This window comes from Syngnathoides biaculeatus, chromosome 21 (assembly GCF_019802595.1).
Source record: "Syngnathoides biaculeatus isolate LvHL_M chromosome 21, ASM1980259v1, whole genome shotgun sequence".
Taxonomy (NCBI): Eukaryota; Metazoa; Chordata; class Actinopteri; order Syngnathiformes; family Syngnathidae; genus Syngnathoides; species Syngnathoides biaculeatus.
In genome coordinates, this window is record NC_084660.1 from 3,654,146 (window position 1) to 3,681,685 (window position 27,540).

General features: G+C 51.5%; 2 protein-coding genes across 2 annotated transcripts in view; both read left to right on the top strand.

Annotated features, from left to right (window-relative positions):
- The first annotated feature begins 762 nt into the window (after positions 1-762).
- Positions 763-25,382, top strand: dnah2 (dynein, axonemal, heavy chain 2). The gene is given in 88 exon segments (XM_061808427.1): positions 763-993; positions 1,106-1,186; positions 2,334-2,554; positions 2,662-2,826; positions 2,906-3,134; positions 3,223-3,333; positions 3,414-3,649; positions 3,737-3,928; positions 4,384-4,541; positions 4,631-4,718; positions 4,794-4,999; positions 5,127-5,256; positions 5,341-5,523; positions 5,608-5,816; positions 5,931-6,077; positions 6,176-6,332; positions 6,471-6,580; positions 6,672-6,801; positions 6,918-7,106; positions 7,306-7,450; positions 7,540-7,732; positions 7,808-8,008; positions 8,115-8,271; positions 8,389-8,563; positions 8,688-8,851; positions 8,913-9,074; positions 9,154-9,257; positions 9,327-9,483; positions 9,558-9,640; positions 9,711-9,891; positions 9,954-10,092; positions 10,202-10,419; positions 10,506-10,598; positions 10,667-10,792; positions 10,865-10,975; positions 11,090-11,278; positions 11,386-11,489; positions 11,827-12,016; positions 12,090-12,270; positions 12,338-12,465; positions 12,525-12,677; positions 12,745-12,870; positions 12,953-13,171; positions 13,314-13,431; positions 13,506-13,780; positions 13,859-14,011; positions 14,102-14,254; positions 14,465-14,556; positions 14,646-14,844; positions 14,984-15,208; positions 15,312-15,416; positions 15,504-15,692; positions 15,773-15,858; positions 15,953-16,083; positions 16,175-16,324; positions 16,397-16,564; positions 16,638-16,938; positions 17,005-17,069; positions 17,072-17,136; positions 17,218-17,357; positions 17,429-17,639; positions 17,715-17,831; positions 17,911-18,052; positions 18,126-18,295; positions 18,367-18,483; positions 18,552-18,716; positions 18,810-18,932; positions 19,023-19,171; positions 19,397-19,463; positions 19,567-19,717; positions 19,806-19,954; positions 20,031-20,164; positions 20,255-20,399; positions 20,502-20,701; positions 20,771-20,897; positions 20,978-21,164; positions 21,368-21,516; positions 21,585-21,768; positions 21,853-22,043; positions 22,122-22,313; positions 22,392-22,576; positions 22,677-22,911; positions 23,153-23,301; positions 23,411-23,525; positions 23,987-24,163; positions 24,235-24,309; positions 24,386-24,536; positions 24,615-25,382. Coding segments are annotated over 88 exon segments (13,632 nt in total). The 5' UTR covers positions 763-929; the 3' UTR covers positions 24,770-25,382.
- A 411-nt stretch (positions 25,383-25,793) lies between these two features.
- Positions 25,794-27,540, top strand: part of kdm6ba (lysine (K)-specific demethylase 6B, a) — a 32,285-nt gene continuing 30,538 nt past the window's right edge. Inside the window, 2 exon segments of the mRNA XM_061808229.1 lie at positions 25,794-26,293; positions 26,452-26,577. The gene's annotated coding sequence lies outside the window, so the exon portion shown is untranslated.

Here is a 27,540-nt window from a genome sequence, read left to right on the forward strand (position 1 = left end):
ATTTTTAATGAAATTGTTTTGAGCGCAACAATAAAGTCACTCTTGTTTCAATTGAAGTGCATCTGTTGTGTTTTTCCCTTTTACCTTTCTATCATTTACAATTGCCAGGGGACCCTTTGCCGGGTGATTGTTCATAAACTGCTTGCAAATAAAATGAAGCGCAAAAGTTCTGTCGCAGGTTGGCAATTGGGCACAAGATTCACGTGGAATCTAAATATTCCAGAGAAGATCATAGGAAATTATTCACAGGATTTAGCAAAAATTTTTTAACTTGAACAAATCCTGTTTAGTAGACACGAATGACTTAGCCTGTTAACGTGCAATTCTCGAAATAAAATAAATATAATAAAATAAAAAGTGGCGACGTCAACACGACGTAATTGAGCGACGGCACGTTTGTGACGTCACGAACGAGCATGGCGGCGCACCTTGGACCATGACCGGATGTTTTCTGACTGCCGGCCGGAAGTCCTGTTTGAAAGGTCACTAACCTGGTTTTCTTTTTCTTTTTTTTTATGTGATGACAACGGTTCAAATAGAAAGGGAAGTTTGTGGAAAGGTAATTTGGCAAATTGTGTTCGCGCTAAATGTTTGTTAAACGCCAAGCGGCTGTGCTTGATGCCCGTTCGAATAATCTACGTGTATCTATTTGTGAGACATGTTTTAAGTGTCGGAATTATCAACTGAATTTAAAAAAAAAAAAAAAAAAAAAAGCGGCAGCGCCATTAATGTCACGGAACAACAACAAAAAAGTTAGCTTGTTGATTGCGGTTTCTATGGTGACTGACGCACCTGTTGCCCCCGCGCGGCGGCAAAACATTTGTCGACTCCGCTTTAATTGCGAGTCAAATCGACGGCCATGTCGTCTTTTATTGTCGTTTCTCTCGTTTTCAGCCCGTGTTTTGTCGAACTGAAATAAATGCCGAGAGATGGAATCGCCGAGCCAGGATGCCACCGGAAGACCCGAGGGCGACGACGAGGACAAAAATGCCGGTGAGTGTCCAACTTCACATTGCGATGTAGGCATGCCTAATTATTGCAGTCTCCGTGTCGGACATATCCCCCCCTGATTAATTCCACTCAAACTCTCCTGCGACTGCTAAAGGTGCCACCCAGGAAAAGGAAGACGAGAATAACGCGAATGGCCCCAACGAAGACAAGAATGCCGCCGCCGACGACGACAAAGGTGCCGCTGAGTCGCTCACACTGCATCACTCTCGTCTCCAAATGGCGCACAAATCTGCCTCTACTTATGTCATCGCGATGAAAGTGTTTGTTTGTCGCGTAAAAATATGTCGAGGTGAAAATATGTTGACTGGTGCCAGCGGTGCGCTGCGCAGATGGAAAGAGTACTTTGAGAAGTGAACGGGAGAGAAGTAAGAGTAGAAAAGGCAAGCGTGAATGACCAGGAAGTCGAGTTAGGAAGGCAGAAAAATGGAAAGACAGTTGGTCCTGATGACATACCGGCGGGGGTATGGAAGCAATTTGCTGTGGAGTTTTTGACCAACCGATTCGATAGGATACTAGAGGAAGAGAAGATGCCTGAAGAATGGAGGAAAAGTGTGCCAGTTCCCATTTTTAAGAACAAAGCCGATGTTCAGAACTGTGGAAACTACAGAGGAACAAAGATGAGCCACACAATGAAATTATGGGAAAGAGTAGTGGAGGCTTGACTCAGGACAGAAGTAAGTATCTGCGAGCAACAGTATGGTTTCATGCCTAGAAAGAGTACCACAGATGCATTATTTGCCTTGAGGATGCAAATGGAAAAGTACAGAGGTCAGAAGGAGCTACATTGTGTCTTTGTAGACCTAGAGAAAGCTGATGACGGAGTACCAAGAGAGGAACTGCGGTACTGCACGCATGAGTCTGGTGTGGCGGAGAAATATGTCACAATAGGGCAGCAGAACGAGGTGAGATGTGCCGTAGCCTTTAAGGTGGAGGTGGGACTGCATCAGGGATCCGCGCTGAGCCCCTTCCTGTTTGCGCTAGTGATGGATAGGCTGACAGATGAGGTTAGACTGGAATCCCCTTGGACCATGAAGTCCGCAGATAATATTGTGGTCGTCAGTGAAGGCAGAGGAACAATTAGAAGGATGGAGGCACGCGCTGGAAAGGAGAAGAACGAAGATTAGTCAAAGTAAAACAGAGTATACGTGCGAGGGTGGACCATTTCAAATACTCGGGGTCAACAATACGGAGGAATGGTGAGGAAGTGAAGAAACGGGTCCAAGCGGGGCGGCGACCCCTAACGGGACAAGCCGAAAGGAAAAGAAGGAAAAGTCCCATGTCGAATTAGGTTCAATCCGTCTTTTCTCCCGCGACTGCTTCAGTTACCACAGAGGAAAGGGAAGATGAGAGTAACACCAATGACAACACGGAGGATCTTGACGTGACCAACGTCGACGACAGCACTGACAACGTCGGCGACGAGGACAGCAAGGACAACATCGACGACGACGACGAAGAGAAAACTGACAAAGACGAGGACGCCAGTGACGGTGAAGACGTCGAACAAGTCGACCCCTTAGAGATCCTCCGGATGGTTTGTGAGGTAAAACGTGTTTTTTTTTTTTTTTTTCCTTCTTTTTTCTCCCGCTCCCGTTTTCTTTTCTTTTCGGCGAGATGAGATTTCTAGCCGTCTGTCCTTCTCCCTCGTAGAAGTTCATCCGCCGTGTGGATATTTTGGGGGTCACCAAAGAATTGTGGCTGGAGGAAAATGTGAAGTCGCTGGAGCGGTTCGTTCAAGACGCCTCGATTCCCACCTTGGTGGTCTACTTGGACGGGAACATGGCGCTGCAGGTGGAATACGCCGTTCCCACGCAGGTAGAGTCGACACCCGCGACGTGTGCGCATAGCACTCCGCTTCCATTTGATCTGTGAGGGAAGTCAATTTTCATTTGAGGCGGTGGAGGAGCTGGTCTACTTTCTCCGAGAGCCGGGCACTTTGATTACCCCGGAGAACTTCTACGAAGAGGTGGAATACGGCACGGTGCAGGGCGACCCCACTGAGAGCTTGCTTCATTTCATGAACAGCTTGCACTCGGACGAAAGCGACATCAGCTGCGACTGGGAAACGGGCATCAAGGACAACTACATCAACGGCATGCACAGCTACCTGGCCATCCTCACCGGTGCGGCGACTCGCGAGTCGCTCGACTGGCGTCGTATTTAGACCGCAAGCAGCGCTGTGTAATGCCTCGTGTGTGCCGTTTTGAACAGACGACGTGAGCAAGAAAGAAGGTCGGACCCTGCTGTACATCCCGATGGAAGGCCTGAATGACAGCGCTGAAGAAGGCAGCAAGGACACCCATCTGGTCCAGAGGATGGAATGTATGGATTTGCATCGCACACCGCACGCACACGGCTCACGACCGCCCAAGCAGACGCGCGTTTGCTCTCCACGTTTCCAGCTGTCTTAATCCACTGGACGGACCAGATCAAGGAGCTGCTGAACGTCCAAGACGTCTCCAGGACAGACATCAGCGGTCCGCTCCAGGAGATCGCGTACTGGGAGAGCCACTCCAAAAAGCTCCGGGAGATGAGCGAGCAGCTGCAGAAGCCTGGTGTCAAGCACATTGAGCAAATGCTCCAGCTGGCCAACTCGCTCTATGTCAAGCGCTTCTTGAAACTGGCGAAGGAATTGCAGGTGGACTTCTTCTTCCGTTAGTCACGTCAGAGAACTTTCTGACAGCTCGGCAAAGATGACCACCTCCTAAATCATTTGTTTCCCCAGGAGTCGTCAGTGGAGGCGCAGTCCAACCTGAACTTCCTGTCCTTATTGGCAGGCCCCTGTCAAGAATTGCGCAACGTCGAAATAAGCGAACTCGCGCCCAAGCTGCGGCACATTTTATACATCATTCGCATCATCTGGACCAACTCCACACACTACAACACCAACGAGCGGATCACGGGCCTCTTCCTGAAGGTAAGTTTGCTTCATTTCAAAAGTAGTCAAGCCACGTTTATTTCTCGAGGAGTCTCAAAGGCCTTCGCAGGTCCGCAATTGTCAAAATCCGATGGTCTAAAGCAGCCGATTTGCCAGGGAAGAACTCAACAAATGGGCGAAAGCTTGAGAAGGGGGAGGAGAATCGGCTGTAAAACAGGCCAAAACTCAGACATCGGAGCGGAAGGCAGCCCAGGAAGCAATTGCGTTGTACTTGTGGCTTAACCTCATTGCGAGAGTGTCAAAACAAGCTCTTCATTTGAGATTTTTATAGCTGCTCCCATTTGTGCCAGAGTACGAGACTGGCAGTGGGAAATGCTTTTGGACTTCTTTTTCTCTCTCCGGGGTCTGAAGGTGGAAGGTGGAATATGGTCAAGTCCTATTATAAAGTAGAAATCTGTGTGTGTGTGTGTGTGTGTGTGTGTGTGCGCGCGCAGATGAGTTATGAAATAATCTACCTGTGCATCAAGAGCATCTCCCTGGACCGGATCTTTGAGGGCTACGTGACCTCGAGTAAGAAATCCCTCAAGGAGTGCATTCTCTGCTGCCTGACCTGGAAGAAGATGTACTCGAGCATCTCCGAGGTGCACCACGAGTAAGACAAATCAAGTCAATCAAAGTTGTGGCCGGCTGGGATCCTCCTGCTGTTTGATTCAAATAGATTTTCGTCCTCCTTCGTATCAGGAATTCCAAAAAAGGCTGGTTGTTGGACCAGACAAATATTTTTGTTCCAATCGATGCCTGCATTCAAAGAATGAAAGACTTGATCGAGGTAATTTTGACTTTTACCCCAGTCGCCGCCCTGAATCAGGACCAACTGTACGTGGCGCCGTGCTTTTTGTTCTAGGTCTGCGACACCCAGCAGCAGTTTGCCCGTTGGGAAGACGGCGCCCAGAGACCGTTGCCGTGCTTCAGCGGTTACCAGGGCCCGGAACGCACCCTCTCCCTCATGAAGATCGAGGCCAAATTCCAGCTCGGCCTTCAGATCTTGCGCTCGGTGGACCAAGGCATCCTTGAGGTGGAGAACACTGCATGGCACGTTGAGTTCAACAGGTACGGACAAAATGATTGGAGACTGCGGGGAAGCCAGATGGTGGAAAGCGCCACAACGTGCAACCGGAACCGTCCGCAGCCGAGCCCGACGATATTCTGGCGAGTGTACAATCGTTTGTGTGCTCAGGTTCCGTGCATTTTTGAAGGACCTGGACATAATGCTGCAGAACCTCATCGCCTCTGTCTTCAAGACCGTGAACTCCGTGGAGGAAGGGCTCCGGGTGATTGACATTTTTAAGACCATCTCTGCCAGGAAGGTGAGTTTTTGCCAGCAGTCATTTGGTTGTCATCTGACAGTTCACAATCGAACCAATAATGAGGGTCGATCTGCCCTGTCGCAGTCTATCAAGAGCAAAATAGATGAGATGGTGGATGCCATATATGGCATCTTCAAGAGGGAGAACAGTATGATGATGAAACAGATTGATAAGAAGATGGTGTTAATCCCCGACTACATGCCACATTTGGCAGGCCAAGCCCACCGAGCGAGGGCCATCAAATTCCATTTGGAAAGCCTAATGGATGTGAGTCCCAACAAATCCCTTTGTAGCATTTGCAGAATGATCCAGTCCCCGTGTGTGAAGCCCATTCCTTTTTCCCCCAACCAGGTGCTGAAGAAGATCCCCATCCGGGCCGAGTCGCACAGCTGCCGGCAGGTGTTGGTTAGCTACGAGCAATCCATACAGACTCTGAATGACTTGGTGACGCAGAAGTTCGCTGAGTGGTACCAGAGCCTTGAACTCCAGTATGTCAAGAAGCTGGAGCGGCCCCTTTTGGCGCACGGCAAGGACAACAGGATCGAGGTCAACTTTGACTAGTAGGGCACTGAAAAGTCATCACCGTTCATTGGGCTCCTGTGGGAGTCATTTATTGATTGATTGATTGATTGATTTGATTTGTTTTTTTTTTTTTTGTTCTCTGTCACTCTCAGCAACCTGTTGAACCTCTTCGAGGAGATCAAGTCCTGGAGTAGGCAAGGTTTTGAAATTCCAGAGTTTGTGTCAGAGATTTACCAGGATCGTGAAGATCTCCGATGCCTCAGGGAAAGAGCACTGCACTTGGCCCGGGACTATAACAGGTCAGGGGACACTGAATGCATCTCGGCAAGTTCTCGTCCCATCCAGCCTCTGGTACATTTTATATTTATTCATTGCACGTCTGACTTGTATTCGCCAGGATCATCGGAATGCTTTCTCCGATTGAACGCGGTCTGTTTTCCAAGAAAATCCACGTCCTTAACGTGAAGATTCAGCCAGGATTCACCAAACTCTTCTGGATGTTTAAAATATCTTCCAACACCTTTCTCAAGGACTGCCTTGGCCATGTTTCCAAGGTCACGGTTCCTAAATAATTCCGATTTTATTCCTCAAATTGGATTGTCTAAACAAGAATTTGAAGGTGTAAAAATGGTCGTCTCAAGTAATTAAGTTACGATCTTTGACCGGCGTCTCCTCTGTACGTCTGGCCCCAGGTCCAGGTGATAGTTGATGGCTACAAAGCATCCAATCTGACCATCACTAACCTGTGTCACCAGATCAGCGAAACCCTGCTAATTCGGCTGGACGGGAAGACGCTGTACAGGTGAACACTCGTTACATCACGGTCAACTCAAGCACAGCTTTACCAGAACGTTCAGAAAATCGGTGTGTGTCGTGAATGTCATGGCTGTCAGGAATTGGGAGTTTGAGAATGACCAGAGGACTCACCGGCAGCGACAGCACGAACTGCTGCGCTCTGCTATTCAGCGCACTGTCGACATCATGACTGACATCCACAACACCTTCTCTAAAGATGGACCCGAGGTCTCCTTCGCGCGTCACTGTATTTTGGGGGAAAAAAAAAAAAAAAAAAGGCATTTTCTCGTGACGGGCTTCATGAATGTCCGGTTGTCGTGACTGATGTCACTCTGGCTCCGAAGGTCCAGGAGAACTGGGTCTCCTACACCGAGAAAGTGGATAAGGTGCTGGAGGAGTCCCTACGCAGCAACGTCAAGCGCTCTATGCAAAAGTTGGCACAGGCCATCAATGGAGACCGCAAGTCCTCGCCCACCCCTTTGTTTCGCGTGCTGGTGTCACTACGTCAGGCGGACCCCAAAGCCGAACTCAGGGTACGGGCAAGTGTCTGTATGGTCAGGTTACAGCCATGTTGGCGTTTAAATGGAACAAATGGTCACGCACTTTAATCTCAAAGTTTTTTTTTTTTTTTTTGCTGTGCCTTGTTTTTGATAGTTCTACATTTTGTGCTCTTTACTTATGCCTAATTTTACAATCCAATCTTTCGTGATGTTTGTGTTTTGACTTTTACAGGTTGAGTTCTCCCCGACGCTCCGAGAGCTGGGTCAGATCTTGGACATCCTACCTCAGCTCATCAGCACCATCTCCAAATTCAAGCGCTTGCCTGAGCTCCTGTCTGGCGAACAATCCCATGAAAATCCTATACACGTCAACATCGGTCTGGGGCAACTTATTTGTCTGCCGTTTACCTTTGCGCCCTTGTTCTTATTTCTTGCATTTTTACTCTGTTCTTTCTTGATCCCGTAGAGAATGATGAAGAAGTAAAACGCATCCAGGCCGCAGTTGGTGTAGGGATGGCAGCCACTGGCGGGCGGCTGAGGGAATATTTAACAACCTGGGACAAATACAGGGACATCTGGGAGACCAACAAGGACTCCTACATACAGCGTTACCAGAAACTCAATCAACCGGTCGCTTCCTTTGATGCAGATATTCACAGGTACTGTCAGAATGTTCCCGTTCACATTTGGTGAATTTGTGTCCAGAAACATTTCAAGACCGCAATCAACCCCAGGTACACAGAAATAGAAACAAGCATCCAGCAGGAAGAGACGGTCACCAACTTCCAGTTCATCGTCCTGGACTGCTCACCACTCAAGACCTCACTGGTGCATCACTGCAGCCAGTGGCAAACCAAGTTCATGCAGCTCCTCGTGCGCATCGCCGGCAACTCCCTCAAAGACATGCATGCCTCCATGAATCGTAACGCCAAGAGGTGGGTCATCGTGTTGTTTATCTTTTTTTTTTTTTTTTTTTTTTCCTTCCTGGGTTTTGACATTGATTCATTATTTTTGTTCTAACAATTTGTTGTTTGTTTTCAGGCTGAGTGAGCCCAACATGACCCTGGCTCAGCTTAGTGAGAGCCTGGGGCTCCTGGAGTCCTTCCAGGGCAATTTGTCCAAGACCGAGGCTGACATTGTTCTGATCCATGAACAGTTTGGTGTTCTGGAAAAATATGGTTTCCCTCTGGATCAGACTGTAAGCACCCACGTGATGTAACGTATCCACCCAGTTTTTGACCTGACCTGACCTGACCTGACCTGACTTGACTTATTAAAAAGCTCTGCATCGGTTGATTCTTTTCTACCCCGACAGCTTCAGGACTTGCACGGGACACTGGAGACCAAGTGGGACTGGTTCCAGCAGGTTCTTACTGACAGCGATGTGATCCTGCAAGGGCAAAAGCAGAATTTTAAGAGTGACTTGCTCAACTCCTCCGAGGAACTAACTGAGAGAATCCATACCGCTGTGCAGGAGTTCAACACCACAGGTCCAACAGGCTTTGTCGTTGCTCTCGAGTGGGCATTTGTGTTCGTGCGTGTGTTTTGGAAGATTTGGACATGTAGAATCCTCACCCATGAAACCGACAGCATGCTCGCTCTTTGCTCATCTAGGTCCATTTGATCCGAGCATCGCCACCAACAGGGCGCTGACGATGACAGCAGAGCACCGCAAACATCTGGAGGCTCTAAAAGAGGAGGAGGACTTCATTCTACAAGGCTTGAACTTCTTCAAAATTGAGCAGGAACCTTCCAAAACCATCCAAGGCCTGGAGAAGGTCTGACATAACGGTTTTAATTCCAGTAGAACAAGTTGGTAATTTGGACTCTGTGGCGCAGGACGTGGACTTCTTGCAACAGGTCTGGGAGATCACACAGGAGTGGGACTCCAACTGGGACAGATGGAAGGGGGGGCAGTTTGCCACGCTACAGACAGAGAATATGGAGAGCAAAGCACAGGAAATCTATAAAATCCTCCACAAGCTCCAGAGACAACTCAAGGTTCCCGTTCAGAAAATTGCTCCAGATTTGAGTTCGACTTGAATTTGTCATGATTCATATTTTTTCTTTTGCTTTGTAGGACAAGAACTGGGACATTGTGGATGTCTCCAAGAAACGAGTCGACCAGTTCCGGAGAATCATCCCGCTTATTGCTGACATGAGGAACCCAGCCATGCGAGACAGGTAAAGTAAATAAGTCAAATGAGTCTGTGCACACAAATCCCGTTTCTTTCATTGCCACGCGTCTCCCAGACACTGGAAGCAAATCTGTGATGAGGTGCAGAGCTCCTTCGACCACACAAGCAATAATTTCAACCTAGAGAAGATCATTTCTCTCGGTTTCGACAAGTATGCGGACAAGATCTGTGAGATCTCTGGGGCGGCTAGCAAGGAACTTTCCATAGAACAGGTCCCTCTGACATACCCGGATACTGGTGTGGGAGAGTTGCCTCTGGTTGCCAAATCAATACTTTTCTCTTGTAGGGTCTGGAAGAGATTATCAAGACATGGGACGAAATGGTCCTCGACATTGTACCTTACAAAGACAAAGGCCACTTTCGTCTGAAGTGAGAGCAAGAAGCAGCATTTGTGAGCAGGAGGAGCTGTGGTACTTAACGGAGCAAATGTATATTGCAGGGCCACGGAGGATATTTTCCAGGCCTTGGAGGATAACCAGGTGACTTTGTCCACCATGAAGGCCTCTCGATTTGTCAAAGCCTTTGACAAGGAGGTGGACAGCTGGGAGCGTCAGCTATCCCAAGTTATGGAAATCATTGAAATGGTGCTCACGGTGCAGCGCCAGTGGATCTATCTTGAGGTAGCTTATTCCAACCCCTGCTGTTTGGCTTCAGCATTTTCAGTTTCTTCCCTCTCTTCCAGAATATTTTCCAAGGAAAGGACATCAGGGAGCAGCTACCGCGCGAGTGTGAAGAATTTCAACAGGTTAGTTCCAGTTGGAAGACCGTCATGACTCGACTCCACGCCAGCAAAAACGCCCTGCAGGGAACACACCATCCGGGTATTTCGAAGGCCTTTCACGTGATATTTTGTCTTCAGAATGAACTCCCAAGTGGCGCCACGCTCGGTATTTGTGCTGCTAAGCATTTATCTGTCCTGCAATTGGTCAGGCTTGCAAGAGACGTTATCCAGCATGAATGCCAAGCTGGAGGAGATCCAGAAAGCCCTGGACATGTACCTCGAGACCAAGAGGCAGATATTCCCACGATTCTACTTCCTTTCCAACGACGACGTTCTGGAGATTCTGGGCCAGTCCCAGAACCCAGAGGCCATGCAGCCTCATCTCAAGAAGTGTTTTGACAACATCAAGAGCCTGCGCACTGAAAAGGCCAGTCGCGTCATCAAATTGCTGCTATGCCATACCTTTTACCAACCCAGCGCTGCCATTGTGGGTTTATCCCCCCCCCCCTCCAGGTGGCCAGAAGGTTGGACGCCACTGCCATGTACTCCTCTGACGGAGAGTTTGTGGAATTTATTAAGGCGGTGCCTCTGGACAAGCCTGTGGAGGTTCAGTAGCTATGAGCGCAGGACAAGTGTTGCAGCAAAGAGAGATTTATGGCTGGTGTTCTGTCTAGATTTGGCTGTGCGACGTTGAGAAGGCCATGCGCTGCACTCTCAAGAATTCCCTGCATGATTGCATGCTTGCGCTCAAGAAGATGAAAAGCCAGAGGGACAAGTGGTCCAAAGACTGGCCGGGACAGGTAAACGTGCGCCCGCCCCCCCGACAATTATTGTTCTCAAGTTCAGCGGAACAAATTCTCTGGCGTTTTTAGATGCTCATCACAGCCAGTCAGATCCAATGGACGACTGATGTTACCCAGTCACTCATTAGCTGCAAGGAGGCGGATGACAAGGGCCCCCTGAAAACCATGATGAAGAAACAGGTGGAGTCATCTTTGCTGCCGCGTCCTCTAATAGACACTAAATGTCCGCCGGCTCCTTTACTGAATACATCTGCAAAAGGTGAACTTGCAAGCTTTGCCCTCTTTCTTTTCCAGGTGTCCCTACTTCGGCGATATTCCGATATGATACGTAGCAACCTATCCAAGGTGCTGCGTCTGAAGATCGTGGCCCTTGTCACAGTGGAGGTGCACGCCAGGGACGTCATTGCCAAACTGGCCAAGGCAGGCTGCAACGACGTCAACGGATTCGAGTGGCTGTGCCAGCTGAGACTCTACTGGGAGAAGGTCCTGTGCATTTCATAGCCGTTTCGAGGAACACCGCACGGTTTCCATCACTCCTTTTTAGACGAGGTCTCTACTGACCTGGCAGGTATTTGTTTCTCTCACCATAGGATTTGAACAACTGCATCATCCGACAGACCAATACGCATTTCAAGTACGGATACGAGTACTTGGGGAACTCCGGACGCCTTGTCATTACGCCACTTACAGACAGGTAGCCGTCTCTCATCTTATAAAGCTTCTTCTTTTCCTTTTGGCCGGTCAAGTCTCCACAAAATGTAATCCGCCTGTGTGTTCCTACCGAGACCCTGCAGGCCAACTGTGGCGGGGGTGGACGTCGTTAACCCGGGGCACTGGGTTCTTTTAGATCAGCGCTCACATTTGTTTGGCCAAATTTTCACTTCCTGACGCAGCGCTCTGCGTTCATCCGGGCTTGGGAGTGCCCGACAGATCGCACCGGCTTGCGCATTCATCTGTTCTGAATGATCCTAAAAACTGACGGATGACATCGCAGGCTACGTATCTAACATAATAAACGGCAACATTCGCAGGTGTTACATGACCCTGACCACGGCGCTGCACCTGCATCGAGGCGGGTCTCCCAAAGGCCCTGCTGGCACTGGAAAGACCGAGACCACGAAAGACTTGGGCAAAAGTTTAGGGATGTACGTGATTGTCATCAACTGCTCCGAGGGACTGGACTACAAGTCCATGGGCCGCATGTTCTCTGGCCTGGCGCAGGTAGGAAGGTGCCATGAAAGTGAGATGTTGTCCTCTCAAGCACCTTGCCATTTCCTGCCCTCCACCGAACCAGACGGGAGCTTGGGGCTGCTTCGACGAGTTCAACCGAATCAACATCGAGGTGCTGTCCGTGGTGGCCCAGCAGATTCTTTCCATCTTGTCCGCCCTGTCTGCGCTGCAAACCAGGTTCCAGTTTGAGGAACACAACATCTCGTTGGTGGCGTCCTGCGGCATCTTCATCACGATGAATCCCGGTTGGTCTACGGCTGAGAGCGCGCGCTCCTGAAAACCGACTCTTCTGATATTTCTCCTTTTCCTTAGGCTACGCCGGTCGTTCCGAGCTGCCGGATAATCTCAAATCTATGTTCCGACCTATTTCCATGGTGGTGCCAGATTCGACTCTAATTGCTGAGATCATACTGTTTGGAGAGGGCTTTAATGACTGCAAGGTACTGAAATGTCAATCTCAACGCTCATCTGCGTCACTTCTGACTTGATGTTGTTGCAGCTACTGGCGAAGAAGGTGTTCACCCTCTACTCCCTGGCCATGCAGCAGCTGTCCAAGCAGGATCACTACGACTTTGGCCTGCGTGCCCTCACCTCCTTGCTCCGCTATGCTGGCAAAAAGCGGCGCGTTTGCCCCAACGTCCCCGGTGAAGAAGTGAGTCTTTTCGCCTGCCACGGTGGAATGAGGAGGTTGAAATGCTCTTCCTGCGTAATCCGCTCAGGTGCTGCTCATGGCAATGAAAGATATGAATATTGCTAAACTGACATCAGCTGACCTGCCGTTGTTCACTGGCATCATCCAGGACTTGTTCCCTGATGTGGAAACGCCCGTAATTGACTATGGAAAGGTTGGCGCGACTTCACGCGCTCGTTGTTATTGTTATACTCTGCATACTCTTTGTGTACTCTGTGCTGCCATTTCTCTTTTAGCTCAAGGAAGCCATCCAGTTGGAACTTCGTCAGAAAGGCCTGCAGGTCACTCCTTTCACCATGACCAAAGTCATCCAGCTCTTCGAGACCAAAAACTCCCGCCACTCGTCCATGTTGGTGGGCAAGACGGGCTGCGGTAAGACTGTCACGTGGAAGACGCTGAAAAATGCCCTCATTACCATGCACAACAAGGAAATGGCGGGCTACGAGCTTGTGCAGGTACGGATTTTATTTTTGTAACCCCCCCACCCCTCTTTTTTTTTTTTTTTTTTTTTTTTTAAAGTCAAGTCTTCAAACTAACTCTTCCGCTCTTCCGGTCACTCATTATTCCTCTTTTTGTCTCGGTCTTGTGGCGCAAAAGGATTATCCTTTGAACCCCAAATCCATGAGTCTTGGAGAGCTGTATGGCGAAAATGACCTTGCCACCAATGAGTGGTCTGACGGAGTCCTCTCCTCTGTCATGAGAACGGCCTGCGCAGGTAAAGAGGTTAATCACTTCCAGATACTCTCGTGTTAAGACGCGTGGAACCAAACCGCGGAAACTCCTGTGTAGATGACAAACCGGATGAGAAATGGATCGTCTTTGATGGGCCGGTGGACACACTGTGGATCGAGAGTATGAACTCGGTGATGGACGACAACAAAGTGCTGACGCTCATCAACGGCGAGAGAATTTCCATGCCCGAGCAGGTGTCTCTCCTTTTTGAAGTGGAGAACCTGGCACAGGCGTCTCCTGCCACAGTTTCCCGCTGCGGTATGGTCTACAACGATTACGTTGACTTGGGGTGGAAGCCGTTTGTTAAGTCCTGGCTGGAGAAACGTCAGAAGGTACTCCGCGTGGTCTTCCGGCCAACTGTGACAAACAGGATTCCGTGGCGCGGAATCAACTGTGCTATGTTTTTACAGGCTGAGGTGGCACATCTGAAGCCTTTGTTTGACAGTTTCATTGAGAAAACGCTGAACTTCAAGAAGAAGAACTGTAAGGAGTTGATCCCCATTACTGAACTCAATGGCATTGTCTCGCTCTGCCGCCTCTACGACGCCCTGACCAAAAACAAGGTTATCCATCGTAGCGCGCAAATTGCACTGAGAGCACGTTCTAATAGTTCCGTCTTTTTCTGTTGCATTCCTATTCCGTTGGCTCGCCAGGTGAACATGTCTGATGCGGACAACCTGGGTCGGATCGTGGAGCTCTGGTTTACCTTCAGCCTCATCTGGTCCATCTGTGCCTCTGTCAACGAGGACGGGCGCAAGAAGATGGATAACTTCCTGCGGGAGTTGGATGGCACCTTCCCCATCAAGGTCCTTGCTGGAGCATAACGCATCGATGCGTCGACCTCATTCATTTGCTAAATACGGCTTCCTAACGCAACTATTTCATCGGCCTCATTTAAGAATCTGACCACCAAGAAGTAGCCACCCTTCCTCTTTGTACTCAATTTTGTCCCAGCGAGCCCATATCCCATAGTAATGTTTTCTTATCAGTCTTTATTTCCATTTTCCGTCCTTTAGGACACAGTGTACGAGTACTACGTAGACGTGAAGAACAAGGCCTGGGCTCCGTTTGAAAATAAACTGCCAAAGGGCTGGCGCTTCAACCCCAAGTGAGTAACGAGATGGAATTTGGTATTCAGGAAACCAAAAAAAAATGTGGAAATAAGGAAGTGCTTCTGAAACATTCTCTCCTTTCCAGCTCGCCGTTCTACAAGATTATGGTTCCGACCGTGGACACGGTTCGGTACAATTTCTTGGTCACAGCAATGGTGAATGCTCAGTACCCCGTGCTGCTCACCGGGCCGGTGGGCACCGGGAAGACCTCGGTTGTTCACGGGGTCTTGCACAGCCTGGACAGCGGCAAGTGGTCCACGCTCACGATTAATATGTCTTCACAGGTTGGTGTTGAAGGACGTTGCCTGGTTACTCCATTTGTGTCGCGGTCCAAGCCGAGAAATAACGCAAAGCTCAAACGATTTGCAATAATCGTGCTCGGCCCTTCATTGTCGTCCGACTCCCCCTTTCGTCTTCTCCCAGACCACCTCAAATAACATCCAGGCCATTGTGGAGAGCCGTTTGGAGAAGAGGACCAAAGGTGTGTATGTGCCCATTGGAGGCAAGGACCTGCTCTGTTACCTGGACGACCTCAACATGCCGGCACACGATCTCTTTGGCTCACAACCGCCGCTGGAGCTGATACGCCTCTGGATCGACTACGGCTTCTGGTTTGACCGCCAGAAACAGACGACGACGTACGTCAAGGTGAGAGAAGGGCGGTGGGGAGTTTCTCATCCTGGCGGAACAGGACAAGAGCCGCGTCATTGACAAGAGCAATCATTTCAAGAGAGATGTTTTCAACTTTTAGAACATGTCCTTGCTGGCCTCCATGGGGCCGCCAGGAGGAGGAAGGACTCACATTTCCGAGCGGCTCCAAAGTCGTTTCAACCTCGTCAACATGACATTCCCCAATGTAGGTCCCGCCAACCAACCAACCAACCTTCTGTCAGATTTGCATCCTCGACAACGTGCGCGGCACTAAAGAATGTTATTTGTTCAGGACTCCCAGATCAAACGCATCTTCAGCACCATGATTAACCAGAAGCTTCAAGTTTTTAAGGAGGACCTCAAACCCGTTGGGGAGCTTCTGACCCAGGCTACTTTGGAGCTGTATTATGGGGTTACGGCTCGTTTTCTTCCCACTCCGGCTAAGACGCACTACCTTTTCAACCTCAGGGATATCTCCAAGGTACTCTCCAAGCGTTGGACTGATTTTGCAAGGTACTGACCGGGAAGGAATGCGTCTCATTTGCACGCCTTTGACCGTAGGTGTTTCAGGGTCTGCTGAGGTCACATCCCGAGTTCCACGAAAGTAAAAACAACATGGTTAGACTGTGGATCCACGAGTGCTTCCGGTATGACGCGGACTCGGTTTTACTCCCAGGCTGACACCAGAGAATTGATTGGCACCACCGGATATGATATTCTCGGTCCAATGACACATTTCAGGGTTTTTTCCGACCGACTTATCGACCAAAGTGACATGGAAGCCTTTATCGCGTTGCTAGGGGAGAAAATGGGCTCCATCTTCGACCTTGTTTTCCACAACATCTGCCCTGACAAACAGCCTCCAGTGTTTGGTACGTGAGCGCATTACACGTACGCAGACGGGAAGAACACACACCCGTGGTTACCTTGACCTTTCACTGAGATTATTCTGCTGTCTGGAAGGTGATTTCCTGACAGAGTCTGGGGTTTATGAAGACCTTTTGGACATGGCAAATCTCAAGAAGTTCATGTTGACCCACCTGGAGGACTACAACCTGACGCCTGGCGTTGTGCCCATGAACCTGGTGCTCTTCCGGGACGCCATTGAACACAGTGAGAAGTCGAGAGTGCCACGTTGTGCCGTTTATAAGATTACCTGTGACATTTTCTTCCCCGCATTCACAGTAACCCGCGTGGTCCGTGTGATCAGCCAGCCGAGGGGCAATATGTTGCTGGTCGGCGTCGGGGGCTCAGGTCGACAGAGCTTGTCCAGGATGGCGGCCTCCATCTGTGAGTACCAGGTGTTTGAGGTGGAAATCACCAAACAGTACCGCAAGACTGAATTCAGAGAAGGTAAGATGACCCAGGAGGACTGCGCCCACCCCTTCCCTCGACGATGCTCAGGATTTTCCTCATCTTCTTGCAGACATTAAGAAGCTGTACCGTTTGACTGGCGTGGACAACAAGCCAACCGTCTTCCTGTTCAACGATACCCAGATTGTGGACGAGTCCTTCCTGGAGGACATCAATAATGTGCTGAGCTCCGGAGAAGTCCCGAACCTCTATAAGCAGGACGAGTTTGTGGAGGTGTGCAATGCCCTATCTGACGCTGCCAGGAAGGAGAATGTGGTGGAGACGCCCAACTCCTTATTTAGCTTTCTGATCGAGCGTGTCAGGAGCAACCTGCACGTGGTTCTCTGCATGAGCCCAGTGGGAGACCCCTTCAGGTACCTTCAAACTATGCTCTTCTTTCAAGGATGCAGAAACAAAGCTTTGGGCTTTCTTACCCGCAGAAACCGCATCCTGCAGTATCCGGCTCTCGTGAACTGCACGACCATAGACTGGTTCTGCGAGTGGCCAAAGATGCTCTGCTGGAGGTGGCCGAGCGCTACTTGGAGGGCTTGGATTTGGGGTCCTCCGAGGGGGTGAGGGGCACACCTTCATGAAAACGCTCGCGTTCTTCTTCACCAAACCAGAAAATGACGCTTTGGCCGTGATTTTTGCAGAGCCAGACCAAGGTGGCCTCCATCTTTGTGACTACACACCAGTCAGTGGTGACGGGCTCAGAGAGGATGAAGGTGGAGCTGAAAAGACATAATTACGTCACGCCTACCAACTACTTGGAGCTGGTGACGGGATATAAGAAGTAGGCACAGTGACGGACGCGTTCTGTTTGACGGCTTTGCGACCTGCCAACCGTTCCCGTTGTGCATTCAGACTTCTGGCAGAGAAGCGCCGCGAATTGGGGGAGCAAGTGAACAAGCTGCAAAACGGCCTTTTTAAGATCAGCGACACGGGCGAGAAGGTGGCCGCCATGACCGTGCAGCTGGAGGAGTCCAACAAACAGGTGGCGGACTACCAGAAGGAGTGCGACGAGTACCTGACTGTCATCGTGCAGCAGACAAGGGAGGCCGACTCGCAGCAGAAGGTGGGACACCAAAGAGCTTTTCCTGTGAAGTGGTGGTGTGATTCTTTGCGTTTGTGTGTGCGTGTGCGCGGTTAGACAGTGAGCGCCAAAAAGGAGAAAATTGCGGCGGAGGAGGCTCAGTGCAAAGCCCTAGCGCAGACGGCGTTGCGAGAGCTCGATGAAGCCCTGCCAGCCCTGGATGAGGCCACCAAGGTACTGACGGACCAGCTCATGAGATTGCGCCCGTCTGGACACTTGCCTTTTGAGTATTCCCATTTTCCCCGCACCGAAGGCTCTGGAGTCTCTGAACAAAAAGGACATGACGGAGATTAAGTCCTACGGCCGTCCTCCTGCCCTGGTGGAGAAAGTGATGCAGGCGGTCATGACACTCCTCAACAAGGAGCCGAGCTGGGCAGAAGCCAAGAGGCAGCTGGGTGAGTCAGGAGGACCAAGAAACACAAATGGGAATTGCAGGTCAGTCTGTGTGACTGGGACTGTTTGTGCTAGGTGAGGCAAACTTCATCAAAACCCTGATCAACTTTGACAAGGAAAACATATCGGACCGCGTGTTGAAGAGGATCGGCAATTACTGCAGGCAGCCCGACTTCATGCCAGACATCATCGGCAAAGTGTCTCTGGCCGCAAAGTCACTATGTATGTGGGTCAGAGCCATGGAGGTACGGTGAAGCAACCCACACGGCGGCAGTACGGAACAGAGGAAAAACCCAGACGTGCCGAACGCTTGCAGGTCTACGGGTGCGTCTTCAGGGTGGTGGAGCCCAAGCGGGAGCTGCTGAACGCCGCCGAGGCCCAGCTTGCGCAGAAGCAAGCCGAGCTGGCCGAGTCCGAGAACAAGCTCAAAGAGGTCGGGGCTACGCGACGCCAACTATAAAATGAAGGAGCGCCGATGCCACGCGTGTGCTACGTGTGCAGGTCGGGGACAAACTGGCGCGGCTCAACAAATCGTACGCGGAAAAAGTGGCCACCAAGGAGGATTTGAAGAGAAGGTCGGACGAGATGGAAGTGAAACTGGACCGAGCCGACAAACTGGTGAAAGGTCTGGCCGGGGAAGGCGTCCGGTGGGAGCAGACGGTTAAGGTGGGGAACGCGCGTAAGCACAAGCACAAGCACGCGGAGATGTGCCCAACGATGTGCTCGCTGCACGTGTGTGTGTGTGTGTCTGACTTCCAGGGTCTTGAAGAGAATATGAGCTACTTGGTTGGAGACTGTCTGCTCGCGGCATCATTTCTGTCCTATATGGGCCCCTTCCTTTCCAACTATAGAGTGGAGCTGCTTGACATCTGGATGACCGAGGTAAGTCCAACATTTTGATTCTCTCGCCAATGCGTAAGCCTTGTACAGGATTTTAGAGAGTCCACTTTTGTCACCCGTCCGCCTTCTCAGGTCCTGCACCAAGATATCCCGTGCACCCCAGGCTTTAGTTTCTCCACGTTCCTCTCCAACCCGACAGCGGTGAGGGACTGGAATATTCAGGGCCTGCCCTCCGACGCGTTCTCCACTGAGAATGGAGTCATCGTCACCCGTGGCAACCGGTCCGAACTCCCACACAAGCCCGCGTGTTGAATGCTGAGAGAGTTGAGCGTAACCTGATCAGATTGCGCCGGTGGCGTCCTTCTGCTACTCGCAGGCTGTGCTGCGCCAGCCCTCGATGCGTTACGTCTTGTCAACCTCTCCAGCGTCCACGCGCACAATCTCAACATTTGGTTTTTAGCGGCTGTTGAAAAATTGTAAACGTGTTTTCATTCTTTGGGCTCAAGATGGCCGCTGATGGTGGACCCCCAAGGCCAAGCTCTGAAGTGGATCAAGAAAATGGAGTTGGCGAAAGTAAGTGATGAACCCGGATGCTACCGTTTTATTTTTTTTTAGCAGTAATCGTAAAAAGGCACATCAATAAAGTTGACTCGCCGTTTTGCGTGAATGTGCGCAGGGCTTGAAAGTAATCGACTTTCAGATGCCAGATTATATGCTTATAATGGAGAATGCCATCCAGTTTGGGAATCCTGTCTTGCTGCAGAACGTTCAGGAGGACCTGGACCCGGCTCTCAATCCGGTCCTCAACAAGTCCTTGACGCGAATAGGTCACACGCGAATGCACGCCCACTTTCCCCTCCGTGAACCGGGCGACCGCTGGGCGACGCCGTACGCTTCCCCTTTTTTTGTTCCTAGGCGGCAGGCTGTTATTGAAGTTGGGTGACAAGGAGTTGGAGTACAGTCCGGAATTCCGTTTCTACATCACCACCAAGCTGTCGAATCCCCACTACACCCCGGAAATTTCCACGAAGACCACCATTGTCAATTTCGCCGTCAAGGAGCAGGTCAGAGACGGCTGCCTTTCCAGTTTGCGTCGTTGGGTGTTAAATGCACGTTTGGCCGCGCGTGTCCTGCTCGCAGGGTCTGGAGGCCCAACTCCTCGGTATTGTGGTGCGTAAGGAGCGTCCGGACCTGGAAGAGCAAAAAGACAACCTGGTGATGAGCATCGCCTCAGGGAAGAGAAGCCTGCAGGAGCTGGAGGACGAGATCCTCAGGTGACTCGAATTGCTTTCTACAAGCTGAAAACGTTGGAGTCGAAGCGAGCGCCGTTCGCGGCATTTTCCCGCGCGCCTCCCCCCACCCAGGCTGCTGAACGAGGCGAGCGGCTCCCTGCTGGACGACGTGCAGCTGGTGAACACCTTGCAGACGTCCAAAGTGACGGCCACTGAGGTTTCGGAGCAGCTGGAGAGCAGCGAAGTGACGGAAATCAAGATCGACACCGCTCGAGAGGTCTCCTCGCGAGCGTTTGCGATGGGAAAATAAAGGGGACTGTGATTTTTGCGTGAAGCGGAAATGACTTGTTAGTTTTATTGTCTTTGTCTTTTTTGACAGGCATACCGTGCGTGCGCTCAGCGAGCCTCCATCCTCTTCTTCATCCTCAACGACATGGGCCGCATTGATCCCATGTACCAGTTCTCACTGGATGCCTACATTAACCTGTTCAATCTAAGCATAGAGAAGAGCAAGAGCAGCCTGAAGCTGGAGGAGAGGATTGTGAACCTCAATGACTACCACACATATGCCGTCTACAAGTAATACTCATTGGGAAGGAGGGCGGTTGAATCGTCACGGGCGACCTTCTCTGGCGCCTTTCATTTCAGGTACGCCTGCCGAGGTCTGTTTGAGATGCACAAGCTCCTCTTCAGCTTCCAAATGTGCGCCAAAATCCTGGAGGTCGCCGGCACACTCAACATGGATGAGTACAGCTTCTTCCTGCGCGGCGGAATTGTGAGAAAAGGCAGCTCGGACACTCGGGGCTTTTTTCGACTCCTTCCAGGAGGTGGTCCGAATGCCGTTTGCGTTTGCAGGTTCTCGACAAGAGGGCTCAGATGGAAAACCCGTGCAGCGCTTGGCTCGTGGACTCCAGCTGGGACAATATCACAGAACTGGACAAGCTGCCAAACTTCCACGGTATCATGGCCTCTTTTGAAAAATATCCGCGGGACTGGAAGCTTTGGTTCACCAGCGCAGAGCCTGAGAAGTCCCCGCTGCCAGGTTAGCGTTATTGCTTTAACCTTTGACAAAACTATGCTGTTCGTGCGCTACATTGATTGAAAAGGACTTGATTGACAAGCAACCGACACAATTTGGTTGGCTCCTTTTGTGGCCTCTGGCAACACGAGGCTTGTTTCGGAAGCCGATCGTTTTGTTCTCCTGCCCTTTTTCCGCAACTGCCCTGCCGGTGTGGCCCCCCGCAGGCGACTGGGAAAACAGTTGTAACGAGCTCCAGAGGATGCTCATCGTCCGTTCTCTTCGGCCAGACCGCGTCTTGTTCTGCGCCACTACCTTCATCGTCAACTATCTGGGCCCCCGCTTTGTGGAGCCGCCTGTCCTGGACATGAAGGCTGTAAGGAGCTCCGGCAAAATCACCGGTCGTTCCTCACTCACTGCCGCCCCGGCTCTCGTCTCCCCCAGGTCGTGGACGAATCCACGTGCATGACTCCTCTGGTTTTTGTCCTATCCCCTGGCGTGGACCCCACAGGGGCCCTGCTACAGCTGGCCGAGACGACGGGCATGAGCAAACTCTTCCACGCTCTCTCCCTGGGTCAGGGCCAGGCCCCTATCGCCAAGAAAATGATCGAAGAGGGAGTCAAAAAGGGTATCTGTCATTTCACTCTCAGTCAGTGCGTTGGCGGAGATCCGCTCCACGGCCGACCTTCATCCTTTCTTTGAACTGCGCCAGGTCACTGGGTCTTTCTCGCCAACTGCCATCTGTCTCTCTCCTGGATGCCCGAGCTGGACAAGCTGGTGGAGCAGCTGGAGGTGCAGAAGCCCCACACAGACTTCCGACTCTGGCTCAGCTCCTCACCGCATCCAGATTTTCCTATCAACATCCTGCAGGCGGGCATCAAAATGACCACGGAGCCCCCGAAGGTGTGGAGCCCGGAGCGCCGCGAGGTTTCACAAACCCTGGCAATTTTTTTCACGTCTTTGCGCCTTTGTCGCCCGCAGGGAGTGAGAGCCAACATGAAACGTCTGTACCACTTGGTGACGGACGCGCAGTTCACCCGCTGCGCCAAACCCGTCTTCTACAGGAAGCTGCTCTTCTCCCTCTGCTTTTTTCACAGCATCCTGCTGGAAAGAAAGAAGTTCCTGCAGCTGGGCTGGAACATTATCTACGGCTTCAACAATTCAGATTTTGAGGTTGACGGAGAAAGCTGGCATTGGTACTCGGACGCTGAAATTTTGATTTCAAATCCGCTGAATGCCGTTCTCTCACAGGTGAGCGAGAATCTGCTCAGTCTGTACCTGAACGAGTACGAGCAGATACCCTGGGACGCCCTCAAGTATCTCATCGCCGAGGTCAATTACGGAGGCCACGTGACGGACGACTGGGACAGGCGCCTCCTCACCACCTACATCAACGACTATTTCTGCGAAGCCGCTGTCACGGAGCCTTATTTCAAGTCTGTGACACAAACGTTTGGCATTCTGGAGTCATCTAAGTCAAATGCACAAGCCACCGGTCAGTTTTTGCTCGCATCTGTTTGTCTCAACTGCCTCTAGGCTGTCGACCTTAGCCGCATATTACATCCCCCACGACGGACCCCTGTCGTCCTACAAGGACTTCATCAACATGCTGCCGACCCACGAGCACCCGGACTTGTTTGGCCAGCACCCGAACGCCGACATCGCCAGCCAGATCGCGGAGACCAGGTCCCTGTTTGACACCCTTCTGTCACTGCAGCCCCAGGTGACCACCGCCAGCGCAGCGGGGGCCGGGCCCAGTCGTGAGGACAAGGTGAGCGCCAGTGATTCTCCCCCCCCCCCCCACGACAAGCGTAGAAAGCGCAATTCCCTTCGGTGCTTACGCAGCACTTCCAGGGACGGACGTCGGTCAGCGTAATGCCGTGCAGAAGTACTCTGGAATCAGTTGGAAGGCTCGCTTGCATAAATCCTGACGGGAACGCGACCTTTAAACGTTGTCACGGACTTATTTATGTATTTATTTTGCCGTCTCAAAAGTCAGATGCGTTCTCCAGGTGTTAGATCTGCTGGCGGATGTGCGGCAGACCATCCCGAACCTGATCGACTACGAGAGCGCCAGCTCACACTTCCTGGATCCTTCACCCCTGGACGTGGTTCTGCTCCAAGAGATCCAGAGATACAACGCCCTGCTGAGCATGATCAAGTACGGAGCCCACCCGCCTCCGTCCCTGCTTGCCAAATCGCGCCGACGTTTGCACGGCTGGAGAGGACAACCAAGTCTCAGACGAGCGTGTTGAATGCTTGCGCGTTAGGTCGTCCTTAGTGGAGCTGGAGAAGGGAATCAAAGGCTTGGTGGTGATGTCATCCAGCTTGGAGGAGACCTTCAATTGCATGTACGACGCCAGAGTGCCACCGCTGTGGGAGAAGGTGAGCCACAACATACAGGACGACTTCTTCTTGTCAACAAATTCCATCCTTCCCTCCTTAAGCCTCGGCAGTTTCAAAATGTATTTCACAGTCTCAGGTGCGGGGTGTGGGGGGGGCACATGCGCCAACAAGGCCGGCATCTAATTGCAGAGGAAAGCTCTTAAGGCCGGCCCCTCTTTCTGGGAAAAAGACCCTCATCTTGTTGAGCGGCGGCCAAAAGCGCGTTCCGATTTCTAGACCCGCTGGACAGCTTTTAGCTGTGCCGCCTCCACCTCAGCTTGTCTGTCTTTTTGCGTACCAGTTCATCTCTGACTGCCATTTCTGTCCTTTCTCTTCGTTGTTCTCTCCGCGTCACGCGTCAATACTCATGACCACTTGACCGTCGCCCTTACGTCCGCGCGGTTGTCGCGTTCGACTCGTAATCGGCGCTTAACCACGTTAACGTGGTCTCGGCACACCAGGCGTACCCGTCTCTCAAGCCCCTGGCGGCATGGACCCGCGACCTCTGCCAGCGCGTTCTTCAGTTTTCACGCTGGGCCGAGCAGGGTCAACCCCCGAACTTGTTCTGGCTTTCGGGCTTCACCTTCCCCAACGGCTTCCTCACCGCCGTGCTGCAGTCGGCCGCTCGGCAACACAAGGTGAGGCGCGGTTTCCTCGTTGAAATCAATTGAAGCGTACCAGTCCCCAAAAACAAAACATCTGTTCGCAGGTATCAGTTGACACGCTGTCCTGGGACTTTACTGTGTCCAGTATGGAAGACTGCCACATCCAGAACCCGCCCAAGGTGATTGACTTGATTTGAGTTTCTTCATTCTGTGTTCGCTCCCTCCCGTTTGCCGGATCGGTCACTGTGCCTCCAGGACGGAGTCTACGTGCGAGGTTTGTACCTGGAGGGGGCGGCCTGGGACAAAAAGGGGACGTGTCTGGTGGAGGCCGAGCCCATGCAGATGGTGTGTCCCATTCCGGCCATCAACTTCAAGCCTGTGGAGAACCGCAAGAAAATGGCCAAGAGTGAGCGAGCCAGCATTTCTTTTTCTCTTCCAATTTGTATTTCTCTGCTTGCTCTTTTCCAACCTCTCTGCTCTGCAGACATGTACCTGTGTCCCTGCTACTACTTTCCCGTGCGATCGGGCGGGGCGGGCAGGGCCTCGTTCGTGATCGCCGTGGAGCTGAAATCCGGATCGGTCAATCCGGATCACTGGATCAAGAGAGGGGCGGCGCTTCTCATGAGCCTGGACAGCTGATGTAGTTTTGCGCACTCGAGGACACATTGTTTTAGTTTTTCTTTCCTTTTTTGTGTTTTTTTTTTTTTTTTTTGTCCCAAGTTCTTTTCCACTCTCAGAGAAAAATGTGCAGCGGCTAATCAAGGTGAGGGATGTCAATTTTCATGCAAATTCCTTTTTGAGTCTGGACTGAAGCGATTTGAAGAAATGGATGTTCGTGAAGCCTCTCGAGCAATCTCGGAGGCCAGAGAAGAAGGGGGCACGTTGGGGGCTTAGTTCAAGGTGCTGCGATCCCCCTCGTCCTCAGCGGGCCGGCCGGAGAGCCGGAGCCTATCCCGGCCCCGCCTTTGTGGCGGGAAGCCGCGGCCCGGTTTCAAACCCGCAAGCTGCAGAGCACCTGACCGCCGTGCTTCTCGGCAAAGTTCTGCTGCCGAAATACTTGGCAGTCCGTCGGCAGCGTGCAACGACAGTAACGTAGTGGGCGCGAGTGTTCATTTTATTCCTAAAATGGGACCAATCCACTGGTGCGCGAGGCACCATTTGAATACGACCGCTGCACTGAACTATTGGAAAAGGAACGGGAAGCTGTGCTTTGATTCAGGTCAAATTTGCATTAAAAGTTTACAAGCACTTCATAAAGAGAAAATGGGCGTGTGATTTTTTTTTTTTTTCTTTTTCCCAAAAAGTTCAATTGAACATAAAATCTGATTGTCAGGCGACCGATTTATTAGGGCGTACCCCCTCGGATCCAGCGCGCCCATTTTCATTTTCGCTTGAATGCGACAATCGGGATCAGGTTAGCATGGGCCGTCTCCCAATTTTGGAGTGCGGCGAAGGAACTGCCCGGAAAGAGACACCGGAGCAAGTTTTTGGGTTGCTGTTCTCGCAGTACGTGACTGCGGAGGCGGGGCCGGTTCGCGTCAAAAAAAAAATAAACCTGCGTGAGGGGAGAGAGAAAGGAGAGCAAGGGAAAAAGGGAAAGGGCCCCGCAGCCTGCAGCGGGGGGGGGGGGGGGGGGGGGGAAGCAGCCTCTGCGTCTTAGTGGAAAATAAAACTGCGCAATTTCTTTTGGCCGAGGGCCTGCGTGGTCCCTCCTGTGTGGAAATGTTCGGGAGCGGATTGGATCGCAGGTTCCGTCAATCCCGTTGGATTCGGCTCCTCTCTGAGCAGCAGATGACGCTTCGCATCAAGAGGAGCCGAAGCGAGCTGCGGATCATGCCTTGCCCATGGGCCGACACACGTTAGGGGGACGTGCGGAGCGCCACTTGCGAGCCGGGACGAGCTGCGCAATCTTTGCGCGGCCGTGGAAAAGGTGCGCAAATCCAGCAGCGAGTCGAAATTTTGCCGGAGCTCTCTGTCCCCCCCCCCCCCCAAAAAAAAAAAACCACCACCACCAGCCGCGCTCTGGCCTTTGGTGACCACGCGCGTGTGCTCGGATCCGCGCCGCAGCCCTCGATGCCGCGCCGGGACCAGTTGACATGTCGCAATCGACGATGACACGAGTCGCCGCGCACGATCGTGGCCACGCAGCACAGTGGGCCGAAGGTAAATGACGAATGTAACGGTGGTGTTGGTGTATTTTGTTGGGATTTTTTTGTTTTTGTTTTTTGGTTTTGTTTTTTTTTTTTTTGGGGGGGGGGGGCGATTGGGGAGCAGGCCGCGTCGCGCTTTGACTCCCCGATGTCTGTCTGTGCAATTTCCAGGAAGAGCGTTTGAATGTCGTTCCTCGGGAATGGATGCCGTCGCTGACTCCACCCCTCCGCGCGCACCGCTGCAGCGGCATTTCGCGCTCACGCCGCACGGGGGCGCCACAGCGCCGCAGGACACCGGTGAGCTGACTTACGTCGTCTTCACTTTTTATGGCGTTCATGATATTCAGAGCCCGAGCAAAGGCAAGTAAACAACAAAACATGATTCTATGACTTCTCCGTCTGTCACAGTGAAGGGCCAGCATATGCTCACTAAATAGGAACATAAGTCACATGTCATGATTCCGTTGTGTGTTGCGGCACCTTGAGTCCACTGCTGAATCGGAATATGCAGAAGAAAAATGAAATCTCCCCAAATTAGAAAACGGGAAGCCGCATTGGCATCGCCTGTGCACCGCTGTTGCAGTACAACACACCGGCCGCTTGATGGCGACACATCTGTCGCGAGCTGCTCGGGAATTGCACCCGGGTGCCTTTTGTGTGCGACGCTGGCCGCCAATGTTCGGCTTTCAGGTTTTAACGCGGTTGCGTGCTCTCGATCCGTCCAGTTGTGCCGTCTTTTCAGCAATTTGCCGCTCCCGACTCGAGACTGAAAATGGCAGCGAGTTCCGTTTTTGCGTTATGTTATGCCGGGGCAGCTTTGTTTTGGGGTTATTGGGCGGAAAAGAAGAAGAGGAATCTCCAGCATTTTGTGAGTGGTTTGAACGAGGCGCAGCTGAGTCAGGACGGAGGGTGCACGCGTGGACTCGGGGAGGGCGGTGCAGGGGCCTCCTCCTCTGCGTGGTCTTGATGAGGGCGTTTCGGTGCCGTCCAGTTTGTCCCAAAGAACCCGACCATCCACGACGATTGTTTTTTTTTTTTTTGCAGCGTGTCCTCTGCTCAGGCTTTTTGTTGGAGTCCTAATGGGGACCGAGACGCACATTTCCCGACACATTTATACGTCGTACGTATGATATATATTTTTCTGCGTGGATGCGAGGTTCTTTGGTCCTTTCTCTCCATCATAATCTACATGACGGGATTGGATGAGATTAAAAAAAAAAAAAATCTCCATCCTCTGCTGAAAAGTGCTCAAGTCATTGA